Below are 20,219 nucleotides of genomic sequence, written 5' to 3' on the forward strand. Positions count from 1 at the left end.
AAAATATTCATCTATTTAATATTTTTAAGTGCAGAGTTATTTTTTTAATGTGTGAGGTTGTGTCTTACTGTAACGTCTTTATTCATCTTTTAACTTGAATTTAAAATTAACTAAACACAGTGGAAAAAGTTGTGTATGTCAAATATATTTTACTAGTCACATAAAACTATATGTCAGAAATTAGATAACATTTTTATAGTTTTGGGAGTAGTATAAACAAGAATTCTACTTTTTGAGCATATTCAGTACAGTTCCTCTATATATAGAGTGATTCATAAGGTATGACACACACTTTAGGAATCAGTTACTATAGGTCATGTTGATCAAAAGATTTCACATGGATATAGGTCAATTAACAAGAGCTACAGCTGTTTGAAACCTAAGAAAGTAGATGGTTGTATTAAAGAAAACATAAGCATACCTCAGTTTGAAAGTAGATGTTCCGATATTTTTTTCTCAACTTCAACACTTTTGGCCTCAGATGTGAATCGCACATGTAGCATTTCTTAGCTTGCATACGGCAAGATTCACAATATGGGCAAGTATTTGTTCTCTTGTTTGTACTTTTTTCTGGTACACAAGGTAAGTTGTTAATGTACAAGAAATGGTCTCTAAAGGTACATAGTCCAGTGTAAGATTGCAAAATGCTGAAGCTAGGCCTACTAATTTACAGCTGACGTCACCAAGCTGCTCTATCCTATCCCTGTCCCCGTACTTCATGTGAAAGCTGAACTCCACTTCCCTTATTGCAGGCCCCACTGTTTGTATTAAGAAGCGAACAAGTTACAGGCCTGGTTCACAGTATGAAGTATGGATTTTTACAAATAAATAAAAAAAAACTAATGATAATTGGACACGTGTTCATACGACGTTTTTTGTTCAAAATTACCTATAGACTGTTTCTAAAGCTCAGGTCATACTTTGTGAATCATCCTGTATATTGAAAGAAATGAACAAAAAAGAAAAGGGATTGAGACTGTAGCTTTGAACTTTACAAAATTAAATGTATTTTCCTAATTCAGACGCAGTAACAAGAGTGATACATAAGAGATGAGAAGAGTCAAGTGGTACATAAGAGATGAGAAGAGTCAGTCACCTCGAATTCGTATGTTTTAATTCTCATTAATCTTAACAAACACAGTAGATCGAACACATCTCTTTCAGTCAGTTACTCTGTTAGATAACTTCTCACAAAATATTTGAGTTCTAGTTTCTATACATTCTGTGCGATTTATGTTGAACAGAATGGTTGTGGGCCAGTTTCTTTTGAGTACTAAGTTTTTCCGTGTAATTATTCTGCTATTGCTTCATTATTGATCTCTCTATGTCTGAATAGGTCTGTAGTTTCAATGTGTAATCAATTTTATGAACTCTCCTAACAGGTATAGAGATGTAGATGATGATGATGAATGTATGGAATCTAGCTTCTCACAACAATTAAAGGAAGAGTTTGTTAGCACCAAGATGGGAATCTTGGAAGATCTGGAGGATATGGAGATGGAGAAAAGAGAACTTGCGGCAAAGAAGAAGAAAATGACGATGGCGAAAAAGAAGAGAAGATTATAACATTAAGTGTAAGAACTGATAGTAAATTTTTTACAAATGCCATATTTCCTCTATCATAAGATATGTTTTCAAAATTTCATCTTGAAAAGGTATGAGAATTATTGTAACTATAAGATGTTGCATAGATACAAAATAGTTGACAAGACATATGTTTATTAGGGAGACCTTATTTTTTTGTTTAAGAAACTCTATGTATGTGTACATAGACCAAACAATGAAATGCTGAAGCATCTTTTGCTATTGACATATCTATGGCTGAGAACCAGACTGTTCTAAGTTCAACTTTATATAAGAAAGAAATCTGTTTTTCATTGTGTTCCAGTTCTTGTCTGCATATATGAATCGAACAAAATTGTAAATATTGTTCTCCATAAGGATGCTGTGAAGCTATTCCCGATTATTTCATGAAGCTTTGAATGTCAGGAACGTAAAATAACTCTTCTGAAAAAAAAAATAGTAAGATGGACTTGGAACAGTCTGGTTCTGGGCCAGCAATATGTATGTGAACAGTGTCACTGTATAGAGAGTCCATTTTAAAACAGATGGCAAATCTTCGACTTGCAGATTTCTTATGGGTTACTAGAAAGTAAGAAATTTAATTTTTAAACGTAATTGATAAGAAGAGAAACAACTTAAAACTGAGAGTTTCGTTTACTTCTTAAAATATAGATTTTCTCGAAGAAGATAGAAAGTAAGTATAATACAGGGTTAATGATATAATGCTGCCATCCTTATGCAATTATATCTTGGTGAAATCTTCGGAAATTATAACTGCATGTATCTCGTTAAAAATTCAGTTCAAATGAAACGTATTTAATAGGCGTTATTATTATAAGATAGATAATATAACCAATTCTATTTTGTTGTCTGTATGTATTTATGTACTGATAATATACCGGTAATATAGTTTCATATGATTTTCTGTAGGACACTCTTGATGTCATAGTTATTTTGCTCTGCAAGGAAAAAACTGTCTCTATTCCTGTTTTAAATAGACTTTTTGATGATTATCTATTTAAAATTTTAAATGGGCAAGTAATACAGCTGTTAGAAATACATAATTTAATTTTGAATACATTCAAAAAAGTTTTACATAATATCAAGATTATACAGGGTGATTCAAAATCTCTGCGACAAATTCTGAGGGGTGATTGATCTAACAATAAGGAACCCTTTTTTATTAAACAACCTATGTCTTTTGATGCATCGTTTCGAAGTTACTGTTGAACATGTTTTTGCGCGGTCGTATGTCAATGTATGTGAATGTGTGCACCCCTGTTTGTTGAGATGTTTGTAAGAGAAGAGAAGGGTTGTTTGTTTACATTTAATGTTCAATACTTTTTCCTTTCAGTTCAGTGTAATCATCAATTGAGAATGGATGTCTACGTGGTCTTCCACCATTGCGCCGGGGACAAAGAGACCCATCGTCTCGAAGGCGCTGATGAAGTCTAGCAAACATTGTGTGGTGAGGGTGATTTCTGTTTTGAAACTGTTGTTTGTACATGTGGAGAGCTCTTTTTCGGTTTCCGCGAGCCTCCCCATAACACATTATCATGTCGGTTAACTTGGGTAAAGTGTAGACATTCATTCTCAATTGATGATTAGACTGAACTGAAAGGAAGAGGTATTTAACATTAAACGTAAACAAACAACAGGAACCTCCTCATCTCTTACAAACATCTCAACAAACAAACAGGGGTGCACATATTCACATACATTGATGTACGCCCTCGCAAAAAAATTTTCAATGGTAACTTTGAAACGACATGTTAAAAGACATACGTTGTTTAACAAAAAAGGTTCCTTATTGTTAGGTCTATCACCCCTCAGAGTTTGTCGCAGAGGTTTTGAATGACCCTGTATTGATATAGGCCTATTACTAATTTACGTTACACTCCACCTGTAAATATTTTTCAAAACGCAAAAAGTGGATGCTGTGTGTCGTAATTTTACGTGGGAAACCTAGTTGTCACATATGAACTCTAACTTTTTCATTGGAACAGAATCATTGTCTGCAATTATGCTACAGCAAGAGCAAAAATCTTTGAATTGAATTGTTTTGTAGAAAGATTCCTTCAGATAATTTCAGTTCGAATTCTAAAAATCCAGTACATTTTAGTTAAGAATGTTAAGTTCTGTTAAATCCAGCCATTGTTTACCTTTCTGATTCTTCTTTTACAATAGTGAGGTGATTTCAGAATTTCAGATAATGGGTAATACTAGAAGAACATAGTCTGAAACTGGAATCTGTAACTCTGGTGGTAAAAGAAAAGTGCGCAAACAGCAAACAGTGAGTTGGGATTCTTGTGTTATTTTATGTTCCATCGTTTAGAGTTGTGTAGTACCTGCTGAAAACATTCGTCAGCAGCTCAGGGAATCTTCATTATTGTACAGTTAGTTAGTGGCATTCCTGGTGAGTGAAATGTTTTCATTACTAGTAGCAGAAGCATTCTTCTACCCATAACAGTGGAGTAGGTGAGTTGACAGTACCAGCAGCTCGAATTCTTTGCAGGGCCGCAGAATCAGTCAGTAATCTCAATAACTATATTTGATCTTTTAGAAGTGAACTTTAGATATTATGTTATGTATTAAGATCAAATGATCGTTATTGAATTCACGCCAATACTAAAAAAAATTGACATTATGGATAATTTGAAACCTTACTGGTTCCTGCTAAAATTCGAATTGCGGTGAATCTCTTTCCTCCAGACATTCTAAATTCAATTTATTTTTGTGTTTCGAAGTTGTGGGAACATGATTCTCTGTAATACAGTAGAATCTCTATTATCCGTGGTTATGAAGGGGCTGGACTGAAAAGGTCGGATAATCCGTACTATAAAATATATTCATGAATTAAGAGCATAACAGTTTCGTAATTTGAAACTTCTACTATACTGCAATCACTTTTGTCTTCATACTACACACTGCACTATATAATATGCTGGTTATAACTAATGAAAATATAAAAACAGTGAAATACAGTAATATGTAGTACTTGTTCTTGTTTCATTTTACTAAATCGCGCACATTACTGCTGCCAATCTCATTATTCTTATGCGAGATGAGCCACGGTTTTTCCCTTCCCAAACCGCTAACACATTTTCGTTTTACATTTTGCACAGAGTGATTAAATTATGCACGAGTTTTCAATTGTGTGGAAGTCCTTGGAGTCCTTTTTTTTTAAAGGAGATAGTGACTATTGTACAACTTGTGAAAAACACTTCCTCCTAAAAGTAAGTGTTTCTACTGCCTGTAATGGTAGCATTCCTTCTACATACTATGTAATGGTAAAGACTGGTAATGACCCTCTGTAGAAAAAATGCGTACTAATATAAATACTGTGCTTCGTATTTTTCTGCAAAAAAAAAAACAAGAGAAAGACAGTCGTATAATCCACCAATCGGTTATTAGGGTGACGGATAATCGAGGTTCTACTGTATTACATATTTATAACCAGTGGCGGCTCGTGATAAAATATAATGTGTGTTCACAATTTTCTGTTCCAAAATCGAAGAGAATTTGAAATCGTACGTTTAGCCTAATATGAAATGTCATGATTGCAATGTTTCACTATCGAAAAAATCGTATATATATTCAAAACAACATATAATAATAATAATAATAATAATAATAATAATAATAATAATAATAATAATAATGAAACCCAGTCTTTTTATTTCCAATTTTTCCTGGTAAGCCAGTTTACCCAATTCTTTACTGTTCAAAATTACTTGAACAGAGTTCATTGTTTACGTTTGTTAAAAATTAATATATATCACAATGCCGTTATTTACAAAAGTGTGTTTTCAGTAACATATTTTGGTTCACAACACACTGATACACTATAACCTATACCAGTACTATAATCCCATTCGCATAGACTGATTACTATAAATACATGCCAGTAAATATTATTCTTAAATAATATACATCACCATACAGATATTTAAATTCATACCACCATCACATTCAGCCAGTCAAACTCTGCTATCTGCTATATGCTGACACTGAAGTATAGTAATTCACACACTACACTCTCGTAGCAGCACTGTACACACATCCAAACAAAGTAAACATTCCAACAGTGAGATGCTGACACCTACATGCTAAAATATAGACTATTAATTTCCTCCTCGAGATATAGCATGTGAACGATAGGCATCGATGCACCTGACATCTGTAGGATAGATTCACTGTTCACTTAACACTTTGTGCTCTTGACAAGTCATATGCGGCCAATGAAAGACAATTTTCTCCTGCGCATACGTGAAATTCCTGTAACCTTCTTGAAAAGAGCATGGCTTGTACGTGAATGGATGTTGCCAAGTTTACATAAGAAGTTTATGAAAGATGCGGGAAGTTTAAAACACTCAATTCTGATATTATACATCCCCACTACATCAATACGGTATTAAATAATAAAACTAGTCGTGCATTAATGGAAACAAGGTGTTCACGTGCTCTTTTGCTCTTATTGTCGCACTGCCACTGTTTATAACACAAGGTCCGGCAGAGAAACTAGATTATAAATAGTTGGTTATTGATTGAAGAATTTATTTTTTTCAGAATTGCATATATGAGATCATCATCATCATCATATCCCTCACGTATTAGACCCTACAGGATCTGTTACGGTCTCATGCCAGCGCTTGCGTGGTCTTCCCAATTTCCTCTTTCCTCTTGGTACATAAGTAAGAATCTGTTTAGGCCATCTTGTGCGATCCATCCTTTCGACATGTTTTTTCCACTGAAGTCGATATTGTTGAACAAAATTAACTATAGGATCCATTTTTAGTTCCTGCAATATGTCCACATTTTTACGGTGTTCCAGCAAAGAGCATCCCGCTGTTCGTCACATGAACCTCATTTCAGCTGTCGTCAGCCTTTGCTCATGAGCTTTTCTGATTGTCCATGCCTCGCTACCATAAGTGAGGACCGGTCGAGCTAGTGTTTTATATACCTTTAGCCTTGTATGTTTCTGAACATGGGAGGATTTGAAGACGGTGTCAATTACACCAGTGATTTTTATAAATTTAGATATTTTGTTTGACATATCTTCATCAGTGATGTAAGAGAGGTTATAACCTAAATAGTTAAATGAATTAACACGTTCAATTAAAGTATTATTTATCATGATCTTACTTGGAATTGGGTTCTCTCCCGAAAATGCCATGACTTTCGTTTTCTCTTTTGAGATTTCCATATTGAAATCTGAGGTATAACTGTTCCAACATATATGGAGGAAATGCCATATAAATGCCTGTCCAGAAGGCTATTAAGGTAGCAGCCCTACCACTGGACTACTGTGCGACAGGCTTGTAACCTATCCACAGGAACTCTATATTACATTCAAGTCTCATATGAGATCATAAAATACATAATCTGTCATGTATTTTTTTTAAAGTGACATCCTTTAAGTCACTACACTGAATGGAAATGTGCTTCGTGAGACATTCACGAAGTGTCAAAAAAGTCTTCATTTTCATATGATTTAAGATCTACTCACAAGACGCCCTTTGGTAGAGAATGTCGCGATGTTTAATTGATGTGGAAATATAAGTCGCATGAACAGATGGGACAGGATCATGACGCCATAAATTAAAATGTCGAAATTCGCGTCTAGAACCTCAAAACTGTTATTATTCTTGTAAAAGCTTTCAATTGCAAAAGCATGTTGTGCTCCACTCCAGCTTTCAGTGATGACTGAATGGCATTGTATTGGAAGCAGAATGTGTGCGCAGGTTATCACCTCTCATCTATGCTTTGAGAGATTTAAGGTTTGTTCCAGCAAACAACTCAGAAAACGTTCTGAACTAATACCAAACTTCTTTTCGACGCATGCGCCAATTGTGTACGTTGTCAGAACTACAGTAGAACCCCGATTATCCTTCACCCTATTAACCGATTGGTGGATTATCCATCTGTGTTTCTCTCGCTTTTTTCTGCAGAAATTTATAAAGTACTGTACATTGTACTAGCACATTATTTTTTCTAGAGAGTGTTATTACAAGCCTGTTCCCTTACACAGTATGGTGTACTGTTCGAATTGTGGTACTGTATAACTTCTATATAAAATGTCTTCTACGGATGTCGAAAGAAATCTTGTTGTGCTAAGTTTCGGGGGAAAAAGTATAAATAATTGAGTGGCTTGGGGAAAGAGAAACTGTGGCTCATCTCGCAATGAATACGAGTTTGGAGTGTATGAAGTAGGCTATGTAAATCCACAACACGAGACCTTCACTTTCCACAGGCAGCCATTACAAAGAGTTTTCTTGCCCTTCAAAACCCGTCGTTGACAATGAGACTACCTAGCGTGTTAAATACAGAGGAATTTACCAAAGTGTATTATCCACTAAATTTACGAAAATATTTCATGGTATGGATTATATGATTTTTTCGATTAACCATTCAGTCCACCCCCTTCATTACCACGGATAATAGAGGTTCTACTGTAGTTCCGAATTTTACATTATTTGAACGTTATTTGAACTGTTCTTTCGCGACCTTCGGAGTTTCTTCTCATATTAAAATTATATTCATCTTCCAAACTTAATTCGTCATATAATACATCACTATCACCTTCCAAGTCACACATGATCAACTATTTTTTTATTTTAAAACTGCCTAGTCTCGAAGCATTAACTTCAGATTAAACCATCTGCGCATGCGTCAACAGTTCAGACTTCCCAGTTCTGCTCTTAATCGAGAACCAATTTCAAGCAGTACATCTCATTTGATGATATGTGTCAGAGAAAAAACAGTTGTTTGTATGCATCTGAAGTCTGACTATACTTCATTCCATAATGTCTAACAGGAGAAGTAAACATTGCTGGCAGAAAGAAAGAGAAGTATAGTTACTATTCAACCAATGGCAGAGCTCTCTTTCCATGCTTATCTTGAAGTTGGGTGGTCTGAAGTGTTCTTCCCCCGCCCAACTTCAAGTCAAGTGTGGAATGAGACCTGTGTCATTGGTTGAATAGCAATATACTTCTTTCCTCTTGTGCTGGTAATATTTACGTCACCTGTCAGATGTTATGGAATGAAGTACAGTTTAATATGTAGCTAGTCAGCGATGTATGCAGTGGAGGGGGAAAGGAACTGGCCACCCTACCCCATTATCTCCTGGCCTAGTTGCCTCATAAGTGGTGTCTTCTTGGTATCACTTGTGAGGTTCAGACCTGTCTTTGGACAGTTGACTAAACAACTCAATGACTGTCATCTATTACTACTACTACAACAATAGTACCAGTATGTAGCGTAGTAATAATACAGCATACTGCTGATTATCTGTTTTGCTGATTAATCATTCATGATTTCTTTATCAATAATAATTAAAAAATAATAGTCATACTTCTTGATTTGCTCCTGGACATACGTAAGTCTTCAAAAGAAAAAGTGACAATTAGGTGTTGTGGAAGTGGTTTGGAGGACCACAAACTGAATTTTCTTCTAATTGGAAACATGATCCTTGCAAATATATACAGTAAAAGTAGGATTTCTGAATTATTGATGATTCTAGATTATCTGTATCCATTCTCCCTGTCGTTAGCTCACATGATGGGGAGTACATTGTATCAGTAGCAGTAAAAAATCCAGAAATTGCCATCTTCCATCTTCTACGTGTAATTTCCTCTCCACATCTCACTCACATTGTGCAAGTATGCTATAATATTCTTGCTGATAATATTTTTTCAGAGCTTTATTTCTACAGTTATTGGTTTGTCGTATTCTTGTTATCAATTGTGTCATTTCATTTTCTATTCACAAAATCAGTTGTTAAAAATAAAGGCTCCACTCTCCCCCTTGTTTTGAAAACTACTTTGTAATGATGTTATAATAATTTATAAATACGTAGTTATCTTATGTTCTTGGAAATGTGGTATTTATATGAAGTAAACTGTGCCAGTATAACATTTATACTATGAGGAAGCATAATATTTCCAATTTCTTGAAAGATATGCAATCATAGCTTTTTCGTAATTTATAATTATTGTATTTTAGGAAATTATAATGCAACTTTTGTATAAGTAACATTTTAAAAACATAAGTGTAGACATTGAGTAATGTGTGTACATGTGCTTAGTTAAGAGAAATGTTATTGGACGAATGAGTTGCAAAGTATCTTTGTTTTTAGTAACTTGTTGAATTGTGCAGTTACTAATTTAATCTCATTTCGTATTAACTTGCTTAGGTTGTTTTACATCATTCATTGACTAGCATTTATTAGCAAGAGGTAATGTCATGTGCTTGAGATACTTTCTCATTTGTCATTCTAAGCAATTTGTTCTAACGTTGGACTTCCATTAATTGTATGCTACAGTCTTTCAAGCACCACCAACAATACGTACATTGTCATCATTTGTGAGTTTTCGGCCCATTTACCCACAATAAGTATTTATGTTTCCATAAGATGATTTTCAGTTAATGCTTGTAATTACTAGAGGAAGCAAACTAAGGCAGTACACTGCAGTACATTCTGAGTAATGAGACAGACGCCATTCATTGAACTCATAGTTTCAGAGCCTTTGTTTAAAAAAATAATATTAATATTCTGTTTGAGATTAGTTCATATATAAATGCAAACATAAAGTAGGAATTCAGTGTAATTTTATAAATATTAAATTTATTTGGTTTGTTAGAATGACGTTAATCTGTGCAGTCTTGAGTTTTGAGCAATCTCATACATGCTTTTTTCCTAATTTGGGTAATTTTTACTTTTTGTATATAAGACGTTCAGAGCTAAAGTGCATCAAGTCACAAATTTTCATAAATTGAGTTGAATTCATTTTCTGATTATCTGAAGTTCGATCTTTTCCGAGCAGTAATGGATCAAGTCTTAATTCCAAGCATTCGCCGGTAGGTGACTCCATCACTTTTGGCTCAGATTATTTGTTCACGATGTTCTGAACCATAGTGGATCAAGTCATCAAAGCGTTGCATCAATTAATATCACAATTGTTTATATTTTATAAATCTAGAATTTGAGAATGGAGCAATAAAATTATTGCTAGTCAAATTAGATAATTCACTAGAGCAAGTTAACTTTACAGTCGAGCCGTTCTTATTTCTGGCGTGGCCACGCCTTCTCGACTTTCGGCGCGACGAAGGTAGGCAATAGCGGTGTTGCCAAATCTCTGTCAAGCCAATAGTGAACGAACACAGTTCTAATAGCAGGTTGTCGAACAATCAGTCAGTAGTGCAGTGTTATTGTTGTTAGTGCGGTGTTATCGCTGAGTTTTCAGCATCATAATGCCGCGGTGGAGTCGGAAGGCCATCAATTCACAAAGCAGAGAAATGATTCTTAGCGTTAGAGATTATTTCGAAAATGAACGTGAAAATAAGGATAGTTTATTGCCTTTAATGCAAGTGATGCGTGTGATGTGAACAAGTTCACGGTTTCTCAAATAACGACAGAGAAGTACGGACAATCCGGCAAAGAAGAAAATAAACTGAGAACTATGGCGGCGGCAGGTACTAACAATGATTGTAGCGATCTAGGCGTAGCACCTCTAAATTGAACAATACCGGTAGGCAAGGTTCTTCGTGTAATTTTTTTATGTAGCAATGACTTATGACAAAATTTTTAATACTAACATATTTTACTTAATTTACAGGTTGTGTGGTTTTAGTTATTCATTCACATAAAAAATGTTTATTTATTATATTTTACAGCTTTCTTCCATTTTAGTAATTTCTAATATTGTTTCTGTATTTACGAAAATCGTTACTTCAAATGATCGGAAAAACCAATTATAGCACAACGTGGTAAGTCTTCTGTGTCCTGGGATGGTAGGATCAACAATAACAATAATATATAATATTATGTATTCATATTATATTACTAATTATTTATCGTAGGAAATAATTTTTCGTTCGATGTTTAAGACTAGACATGTGCTAAAACTTCGTTAAGAGTACAAGGGTAGACTTGACAACACAGTAACATCCACCGTGAGCGGGAAGCAATATGTCGTCTGCATAACCTTGACGACAACCACTGCCAGTGAAGCAACGTGTCAGCTGATCAGAAGCTGTCGTGTGATTTGCTGCCGGAAATAAGAACGGCTCGACTGTAAGTCCTGTTATCTCAAAACTACGTTTCATGAACTTGATCCACTTTAGCTCTGAACGCTTCATATATCAAGTGATCCTGTCATTATTCAACTACCAGCAGAATATGTGCTGGCAATACAAGCTTCTCATTCTTCTTAATGCAATACAACAGCAACTGATTCTGTAGCAAGTCATTAAATATAGATATTTTAAGATGTATGTACTTCATCCCAACTAAGCAAGCAGATGTTAAAGTGTCGATCTTCTTATTCCAGCTGCTGATGAAACTGTGCTATGCATCATTAACCCTTAAATTGGCAATGTATCCTATAGGATACAACAGATTATTAGACTATATGCTATAATTTTAATAGAACAATAGCAAAAAAAATTGGTAGGAAAATTAAAATTTCATAATACTATAATATTGCACAACATATTAAATATGGACATTGAAATAGTTGTTTTCTTTACAGTCCGACAAGACTATCAAAAACCTTTCTTCAGACTTGGATGGACTCGTCTGAACAAAATAATTATTAAATGAGTCTACGTAGACTATACATCAATAAGTCTTCTATTGCACCCAACACTAAAGGTCGACAACAATTGAGGGAGATCTTGCAGAACAGAAGTTTTGAATCATAGTGTAAATTACCTCATAAGGGCAAAGGTGTTATCCTATATTCTGAGTGCCCCAAGGCAAATTCCTGGATGTCATCAAAAGCAAATTTATCAATTTCAGAATACATTAATGCAGTTAAAATGTCCAGCAACCTATCTGCGGTTAGATCTGTGCCTGGCAGAAGTTTCAACACAACCTGTTGTTGCCATCCCTGCTGCAACAAGATGGAAACTCTTGGTCACGTGTTGGGATTCTGTCGAAAAACAGAGCTGCTGTGCAACAATTGACACCATAAGGCCAGAATCGGTATTGCTGATGTCCTCAAGCGTTGTGGATGGGAGGTACACGAGATCCACTGCGTTTCATCCTTAGATTCGAACAGATGAGCAGATATTGTAGCCATCCACATGACTCAATCTAAGGGAATAGTTCTTGATCCTACAAACCGGTTTGAGAGAGATGCCCTGCAGGCACAACACGTTGATGAGGAGAAGAAATCCATTTATGAGTCCTACATCCCTTACCTAAGTGAGAAATATAACTTCCCACTAGTCAGTGGAGTGTTTCTGGTCTTTTGTTTGGTGCACGTGGCACACTTCCTAAATTCACATGTAATATTTTAAAAGCACTCGGTCTCCGAGTTTTTTAAATTAAAATTAATTTTGTTGAATATTCTTAAGTATTCAATCCAGATATTACATTACCATTTATGTTTTGGCCATTGATGATTCTATTAGGTTTGCATTTCTCTGGATTTCTTACTAAACAATTCCTGTCTTTCTAAATTATTCTGTAGTGCTTTTATTCTGGATCTTTATAGTCACCCTCATTGAGGGCAGATTATTTTTGTTAAAAAAATATTTATATAAACTAGTGTGAGAAATGAAGTTTTGCCAGTTTAAGGGTTAACTGTAATTCCATTTATGAAATGACTGGGATCTGGTATCTTCTTCATGCATTTTATTTAAAACCCACTACAAAATCTGCCCTGTGTTCAGAATCACCAGGTTGTCATTTCTGCACCGCAGTAATTTTGTGTGGTTTTAACTTAAATAACTTTGTAGCCCTTTGCATGAGACCTTACAAAACACCTGTCTGTTGAGAGATATGCTGAAGCAGTAGGCGAATTCTTCACTTAAAAAACTAATGTTACCCAAAGTGTCCTCAGTCAATATTCTCTTTTTTTAAGTTCTTATCTTCAACACTTCTCGACTGCCACAATTTATTGACGAAGTTGCTATAATATGGAATGTTGTGGAACTCTAATGCCAGGGAACTGAGCTCTGAACTATCTCAGGGCTTCACGTGCCGATTCTGTTAACACATGAGTCATACATGAAAACTCTTTGTGGAGTGAAGCACTGAAATTGAGGTATTTTGCTTTGTTCATAATTCACTAAGTGCAAAGAAAAACTACAGAGACGTTATTATGACATGAGGCGAGAAAACAGTGGGTGACTTGTGGCCTACTGCTAGCGTGGTTTCTGGCAAACATGTAACCATTTCTCTGGCACTTCTAAAATACATAACAGTACTAACAATAAATGTTGAATAATTTGGACTTACCATGCTCACAGTCGTTGCTGAAAATGGCCCCTATTTGCTGCCACACACAACTGACATCATCTGATAAATGAATGAATCGAAATTTACATATTGTTTTCGCACACGACCTTCTGCCTTTTATGTACGTTTTATACATATACACGCATTCATGCAATGAGAATTTGTTGGTAGGCATTACCTAAATACACAATAATCACTAACTTTGTGAACTTAAAGAATCAAGACTTTTGTAACACGACTTGTGACTACAGCGAATGCCATATGGTGACTGAGGATCTACTATGCCACACCTCTAACAGCCAGTGCATCACAGACCAGGCAGGGAGCGGACCTCTAGTAACCCGCTGTTTTTCTCGCCTCATGTCATAAAAATGTGTCTGTACAAACACTCGCATCTTGACTACTCGAAAGCATATGCTCAACTGAATAACTGTTGGCTTCTGCGTGGCTTTGTTCTTGCCCACTACCACCAGTGGCATTGCTAAGTGGTAGTCGCCAACCAGATCATTCACTATAATATGTATATATTTTTAAATGAATTGTTAGTGTAATTCAATGTTGCTGCTTCTGCAACAAACCACACTTACAGACTGCAACTGTACTGATAAAACTATTTTATGTGAAATGTGTGTTGCTGGATTTCCATCATGAAAATATTAATGCAGTCAAGTGGAATTTGCATAAAATTTTCTTCTACAGAAAACTGTGAATCTTAACGTGCCCAGCCCATTATTCTAACAGGGAATACCTGTCATCTTAACTTGTTTAAAGTTATTTGACATGTGTTTTTGTGATAAAGTAGTGACAACCATACTTACGTAATTAATTGTAGATGCTATTTGTGTTTGTATCTGTATCCATACAATATTATCCATATCATCTGACAAATTTCTCTCTTTAAGGTTCGAAGAAGGTAGAGAAGAAATGGAAATTTGTGTAAATAAGTAGACTAGATATTGATGAATTTTAAACTACAGTAGCCAGTTATATATAACCTACAATATTCTGTATTCATAAAATTGTGCTCCGAAAGATCTTTTATTTCTTGGAGCTTAAATAAAATGTTGATTGACTTATTAAAAAAAAATTAGATAAAATAATGTTCTTAAGCCCTAACTTGTGTAAGATGCAAATTTATCACTACATGCTTTGTTTTTCAGTCACCTATCACTGAATTATTTTACAAGTCACTACCTTCAATTTTAAACAGGTAGAGATAATATTGTTTTGTTTCGAAATGTTAGCATATGCACTTTAATGTTTAATTATTGTTAATACAGTAATTGCGAGACGTTTATGTATTTAAGAACATTCATTTACATGAATTTTCACAGCCTTTTGTCATTTTAAACATGCTAATATATATGTTACTTTCTTTAATTTCTATTTAATAATAATTTATGCTATGTTAAATTCATTTCTTGATATAATTAAGATATGTACAATTACACCAATTTCGTTTATAGAACCAAAAGAAGTTGAATGGAAACACACAACGTTTAAACAATTTTTGCATTCAGTCTGAGAATTACAAGTAAAAATAAAAAATAAAATAAAACTAGAATTCATTTTCAGTGTCTTTTGAATTCAATTCATTTCATTGGTTAATAGTAAGCCAGATTAAAAATTACAGTCAGCGTTACTAGTATGGTTATGTTTCTGGCGTAGACAACTAAGTGATTACTCACTGACACTGTATTGTATGAAAGAAAAAAAAATATGTTTAGTTCCGTTCTTATTATTATGTGATAACGTTCAGATTTACTTCTGTATTATATTCTGATATTTTGTGTTCAGAAAATGTGATACATTGTGGTAGTGAATTCATTTCTCATCTTTTAAAAACTCTGTTGTTATATGTTTTTTTTGTGGGGATGTGTATACAAAAGAACCTTTTAATGATTTTCTGTTTCATATATGGCCAGCAAGTATAATGTTTGTTAGAATATAAAAGCTTTAAAACTTAAAACTTTTAAAAGTGTTAAAATTCTATTTAAAAAAGGTAATGTATATTGAGTTGCTATTCTATCCTGTTTCAGCATGATATTATATTCCTAAGTGATTTAGAGTTAAAAGTACATTATTTTTTAATTCAATTTAAATACTGTTAAAAGTTACAAACTTTTTATATTTTAACAGTAGGTATAAAGTAAACTCCGAAAAGAATTTAAAATGTTTGTTTTCACTTTTGACGTAACAAGCATCAAATTACCTCACGATTGGGTTTTTGTCTCCCTAACTCTCTGAGATCTCTTAAAACACTTTTCTTTGTTTTGGAAATGCATCTTCTTGAATTCTATCTTGTTACAGAATATAACAAATTGTATGAAGCTTTTGTTTCTTCATTGAGAACAATGGTAATGTGAACAGATAAACCAGAGAGTGCATTTAGCTCTTCACTCACATAATGACTAGAGACTGAAAGGAAAGAATTTGATTTCATTTGTGAATGACTATTTAAAATATTTCAAGAAAGAAATGATATTGTGGATATCTATTTATTGGGAAATCAAAAGAAAAATAGAACAGTAGAACCTCTATTATCCATGGTGATGAAGGAATTGACTGAACAAGTTAATCGAAAAAAATTGGGTAATCCATACCATAAAAGATTTTCATAAATTAAGTACATAATGCGTATTTACGTTATTTCTTCCGTGGTCCTGTGTTTAACATGCTAGGTAGTGGTGCAGAAGTTCACTTAAGTCTAGTTGTCAACAACTGGTTTTTAAAGGCCAAGGAAACTCCTTGTCTGTCTATGGAAAGATGGGAATAGTAGAGTTTTCGTGTTGTAGATTTACATACTTTATACACTTTATTCTTGTATTTATTAAGTTGCACACAGTTATAATGCCAATTTTGTATTCTGTTGCAAGATGAGCCACAGTTTCTCCTTTCCCAATCTACATCTCGGTCTCCCCAAAGATCTTATTCCTTCCGGCCTATATGTGTTTTTGGATTCACCCATACGTGCTATGTGCCCTGCCCATCTCAAATGTCTGGATTATGTCAGGTGAAGAATAAAATGCATGCAGTTCTGTGTTGTGTAACTTTCTCCATTCTCCTGTAACTTCATCTCTCTTAGCCACACATATTTTCCTAAGTATCTTATTCTCAAAAACCCTTAACCTCTGTTCCTCTCTTAAAGTGAGAATCCAAGTTTCACAACCATACAGAAGAACCAGTAATATAATTGTTTTATAAATTCTAACTTTCAGATTTTTTGAGAGCAGACTGGATGATAAAAGCTTCTCAACCGAATAATAACACTCATTGTACATTAATATCTTATAAAAAATTATTTTCTATCAAGGTCTACTGTAAAATGTAATATTTTGACGGAGTACTGGAGTTGTAAACTTAGCAGTTATTCCTTGAGAGGTTCTTTTGCATATATTATGGATTTCATAGTGAAGTTACTGTTATATTACATAAATTAGAATTTTGTTGTTTCTTGTACTTACTGTTCATACAAGAACTTTGTTGTATAAAATGAAAAGTAACCATAAAAATTCGTCATAGAGGAAGGTTAATGAAGACGCAATGAACAATAAATTTGGACTTCTTATTTTTGTTAATTAAAGAGTATTATTTTCATCATCAAAATTTTGCTTTGTATGTCTTGTTTGTTCAATAGGATATGGAAAAGGTATGACCTCTGTGTAGACAAGGGATGGAAACTCTTATTGTAAACAGAGCAGTCAGCATGCATACCTTATACAACAGCAACTAAGATAGCGAGAGAAGCTAAGCCGTCTGAGATAGGTTGTTCCCTGTCCCTTTGTAGATGTATGAACTCTTTGATTCATTATTAAAAACTGGAGATACATGGTATATCTAAACCTTGATAAGTCAGGGCCAAAAATTATTCACTGAAAGATGAAACACATTTATTACTGCCATGCAAGATGCAAAGTTTTATACATTCTTCATGTCCTTGGGATTAGTTTGGGAGCAAATGAATCTTCACACTTATTTACAAATGTAATATATTTTTCTTTGTATAATATAAATATAATCTTATTTCTGGTTTGAGTTGTACGTAAATATTTATAAGTAATTGTACATTAATAATTTACAGTGAAACCTGAACTGTTATGGTTATGAAATAAATTTAATTACAGTGTTTGTGTAACAGCAAATGTTTAAAAAAATATAAGTGATTTTGATTTATAAAGGAAGATTATGACTACTTGGTTGCTTTAGCTGTTCTTAAAAGTGATCTTTTGTGAATTGTATGTAAACTTATTTCAATTACTCATAATTATTTGTTATTAAAGAGCTGATGTGTGGAATGTCAGTGACTTCTATATCTAGAAAAAATGTGAATTGGATGATGATAAATAATAATAACAATAAATAACTGAAACTACCTACAAAACTTAACCAATTTCACCTGCAAAATTTGTGTATTTCCTTCAGATGTTTGTTTGTTTAATATTAATTTAATTTCTAAATACATAAATTACATTTTATTTTCTACCCAATGTACCATATGAAATTGGATTTACATTGAATATTATTTCAGTTATTCTTCTGAGCGTCCTTTTTTTTAAATTTCATTTCTACATTAATATAATAACCAGCGCAAAATTTTGTTGTCTTTTCGTGAAGTATTTAGAAAAGTTTATCTGTTCATTGATTTCTATGTTTCTAAGGGACCCAAGCATGCATTTATGCTTATTGCAACAATTTCGTAATTAATTTCATTGTGAGTAGTTTAGTTTGCTATGTTATTCGTTTAATATTCTGAAGTATTCGTATTCACATAACCTTCACGAATGAGTTGCTAGAGTAAGTATGGAATTCATTTTGATATGTCGACAAATAGAATGCTGAAGTCAAATTGTTTCCTTGAAACTACTGTTTAAATGAGTGGTATATATAAAATAATACGTTTGTTTTTTGTCTGAACCTTGCACAATTTCATCTCTAAAATAATAACAAAGATATTTCTCCAAATGTAGCACAAATTACAGATTAGTTTGGATGGTTATTTTATACAGTATACTGTAAAATATTGTGCTTTAAAGCTCAGGCTTATGCTTTACAAAATGCGTAGCATTAAAGATTTTAGGAACATTTGCGTTAATATCAAGAAAAAATTACCAGTTTCCATAAAATTGTTATGTTTGTGTGTCTGTGTCTGTGTTATTGTGCCCAGATGATAATGCAAATTTCCATCACATCCAGTGTGTGTTGCCCACGAATTTGTGGCATGAAAACGCTTGTAGAGGGGGAAAAATGGATTGCAACAGTGAATCTCGTAGGATAGTTGTTTAGTAAAATAAGCTATCTACGAAGAAGTAGTTGAGAATCTTAACATTACTGAAAATATTTACTTCAGTTTTTTTTTTTTTTGGCTAGGATCTCTACAATAAGACTATAGTGACAGCCTGACATCTTGCTAAAATCAGGCTATCCTTGTACATTAAAGGTGAAGGTTTTGCTGTAAATATTTCATATTATATTGTTTCTTAACACATAATGTACATTGTATAACTGTGTGTAAATATTTTCATTCCACTGTACTAACTATGAAGAAGGCTTATACTGTATACAGTAATTATGTTATTAAAAACAGATTTTTATGAAATCATTATAATAGCTTATATATTGACAAATATATGTACAAATGTGGTATAACTATTGCATTATTTTATTTCTATTTCCTTTCTAGGAATGTCCCTTTAACTCAGATTTTGCAATGAGAATAGCTATTGAGAAAGTTGTTTTCCAGTAGCTTGTAATTATATTCTTTAACCCCATTTGCCTCTTACCTCCCAGTAAATTCCATTTAGGTTCTTGGGTTCTGAATTCTTGCAGAGTCTTGGATAGCTTTGTACAATACAGCAGGTGTTTCCACTCCATTCTTGTGTTTAGTTGACAGCGTAGAACAGTCATTGTCAGTGGGCGAAATGGGAAGAGAAATGTTTAAAAAAATACACGAAAACGCGTCCTTAGCAAGGGAAATTGGGGCTGAGAGAAAGTGTCTATGTAAGCTCCAAGCCTCTTGGCCACTTGTCTCCAATTTTCGCCATTCCATTGAGCTAACATTGGAGAATTTTGAAGTTTTTTGAGATGCATTTTTCTATTTCAAATATTTTTATTTTGTGTTTTTCCAATATCCGCCCATCTTTTACCTTCTGACAGTTTTTCTTCATTTTACCTTGGTATTGTGAGCATCTTCATTCTTATTTAAAGTATTTTCTTTCCAGTTCTGCTTTATGATATTTAACATATCTTCTCCGTTCCATTACTCTTTCATCGTTATGGTATGAGGTTCATTTGATTACAGCTAGGGATATATTTGAGGCCTGCTGGGCCCTGGCAGTGACAAGGTACTACTTTTCGAGGCCTATTGGTGTCAGGGCACAGGGACGTCGCTAGGAGGGTGCGAAAGGGTGCG

The 20,219-nt window shown here is 33.8% G+C and overlaps 1 protein-coding gene across 4 annotated transcripts in view; it reads left to right on the forward strand.

The window, feature by feature from the left end:
• LOC138698433 (protein SPT2 homolog) overlaps positions 1-19,456 on the forward strand; it is a 45,783-nt gene extending 26,327 nt beyond the window's left edge. The window contains exons 7-8 of one of the 4 annotated variants that reach the window (XM_069824333.1): positions 1,383-1,574; positions 2,918-19,456. In XM_069824333.1, the coding sequence (XP_069680434.1) occupies positions 1,383-1,566 (184 nt within the window). In that variant the 3' untranslated portion in view covers positions 1,567-1,574; positions 2,918-19,456. Of the gene's footprint in view, positions 1-1,382 lie in introns of all 4 variants that reach the window. The other 3 variants (XM_069824334.1, XM_069824335.1, XM_069824332.1) reach the window with 3 other exon arrangements.
• Positions 19,457-20,219: the final 763 nt, after the last annotated feature.

This window comes from Periplaneta americana, chromosome 4 (assembly GCF_040183065.1).
Source record: "Periplaneta americana isolate PAMFEO1 chromosome 4, P.americana_PAMFEO1_priV1, whole genome shotgun sequence".
Taxonomy (NCBI): domain Eukaryota; kingdom Metazoa; phylum Arthropoda; class Insecta; order Blattodea; family Blattidae; genus Periplaneta; species Periplaneta americana.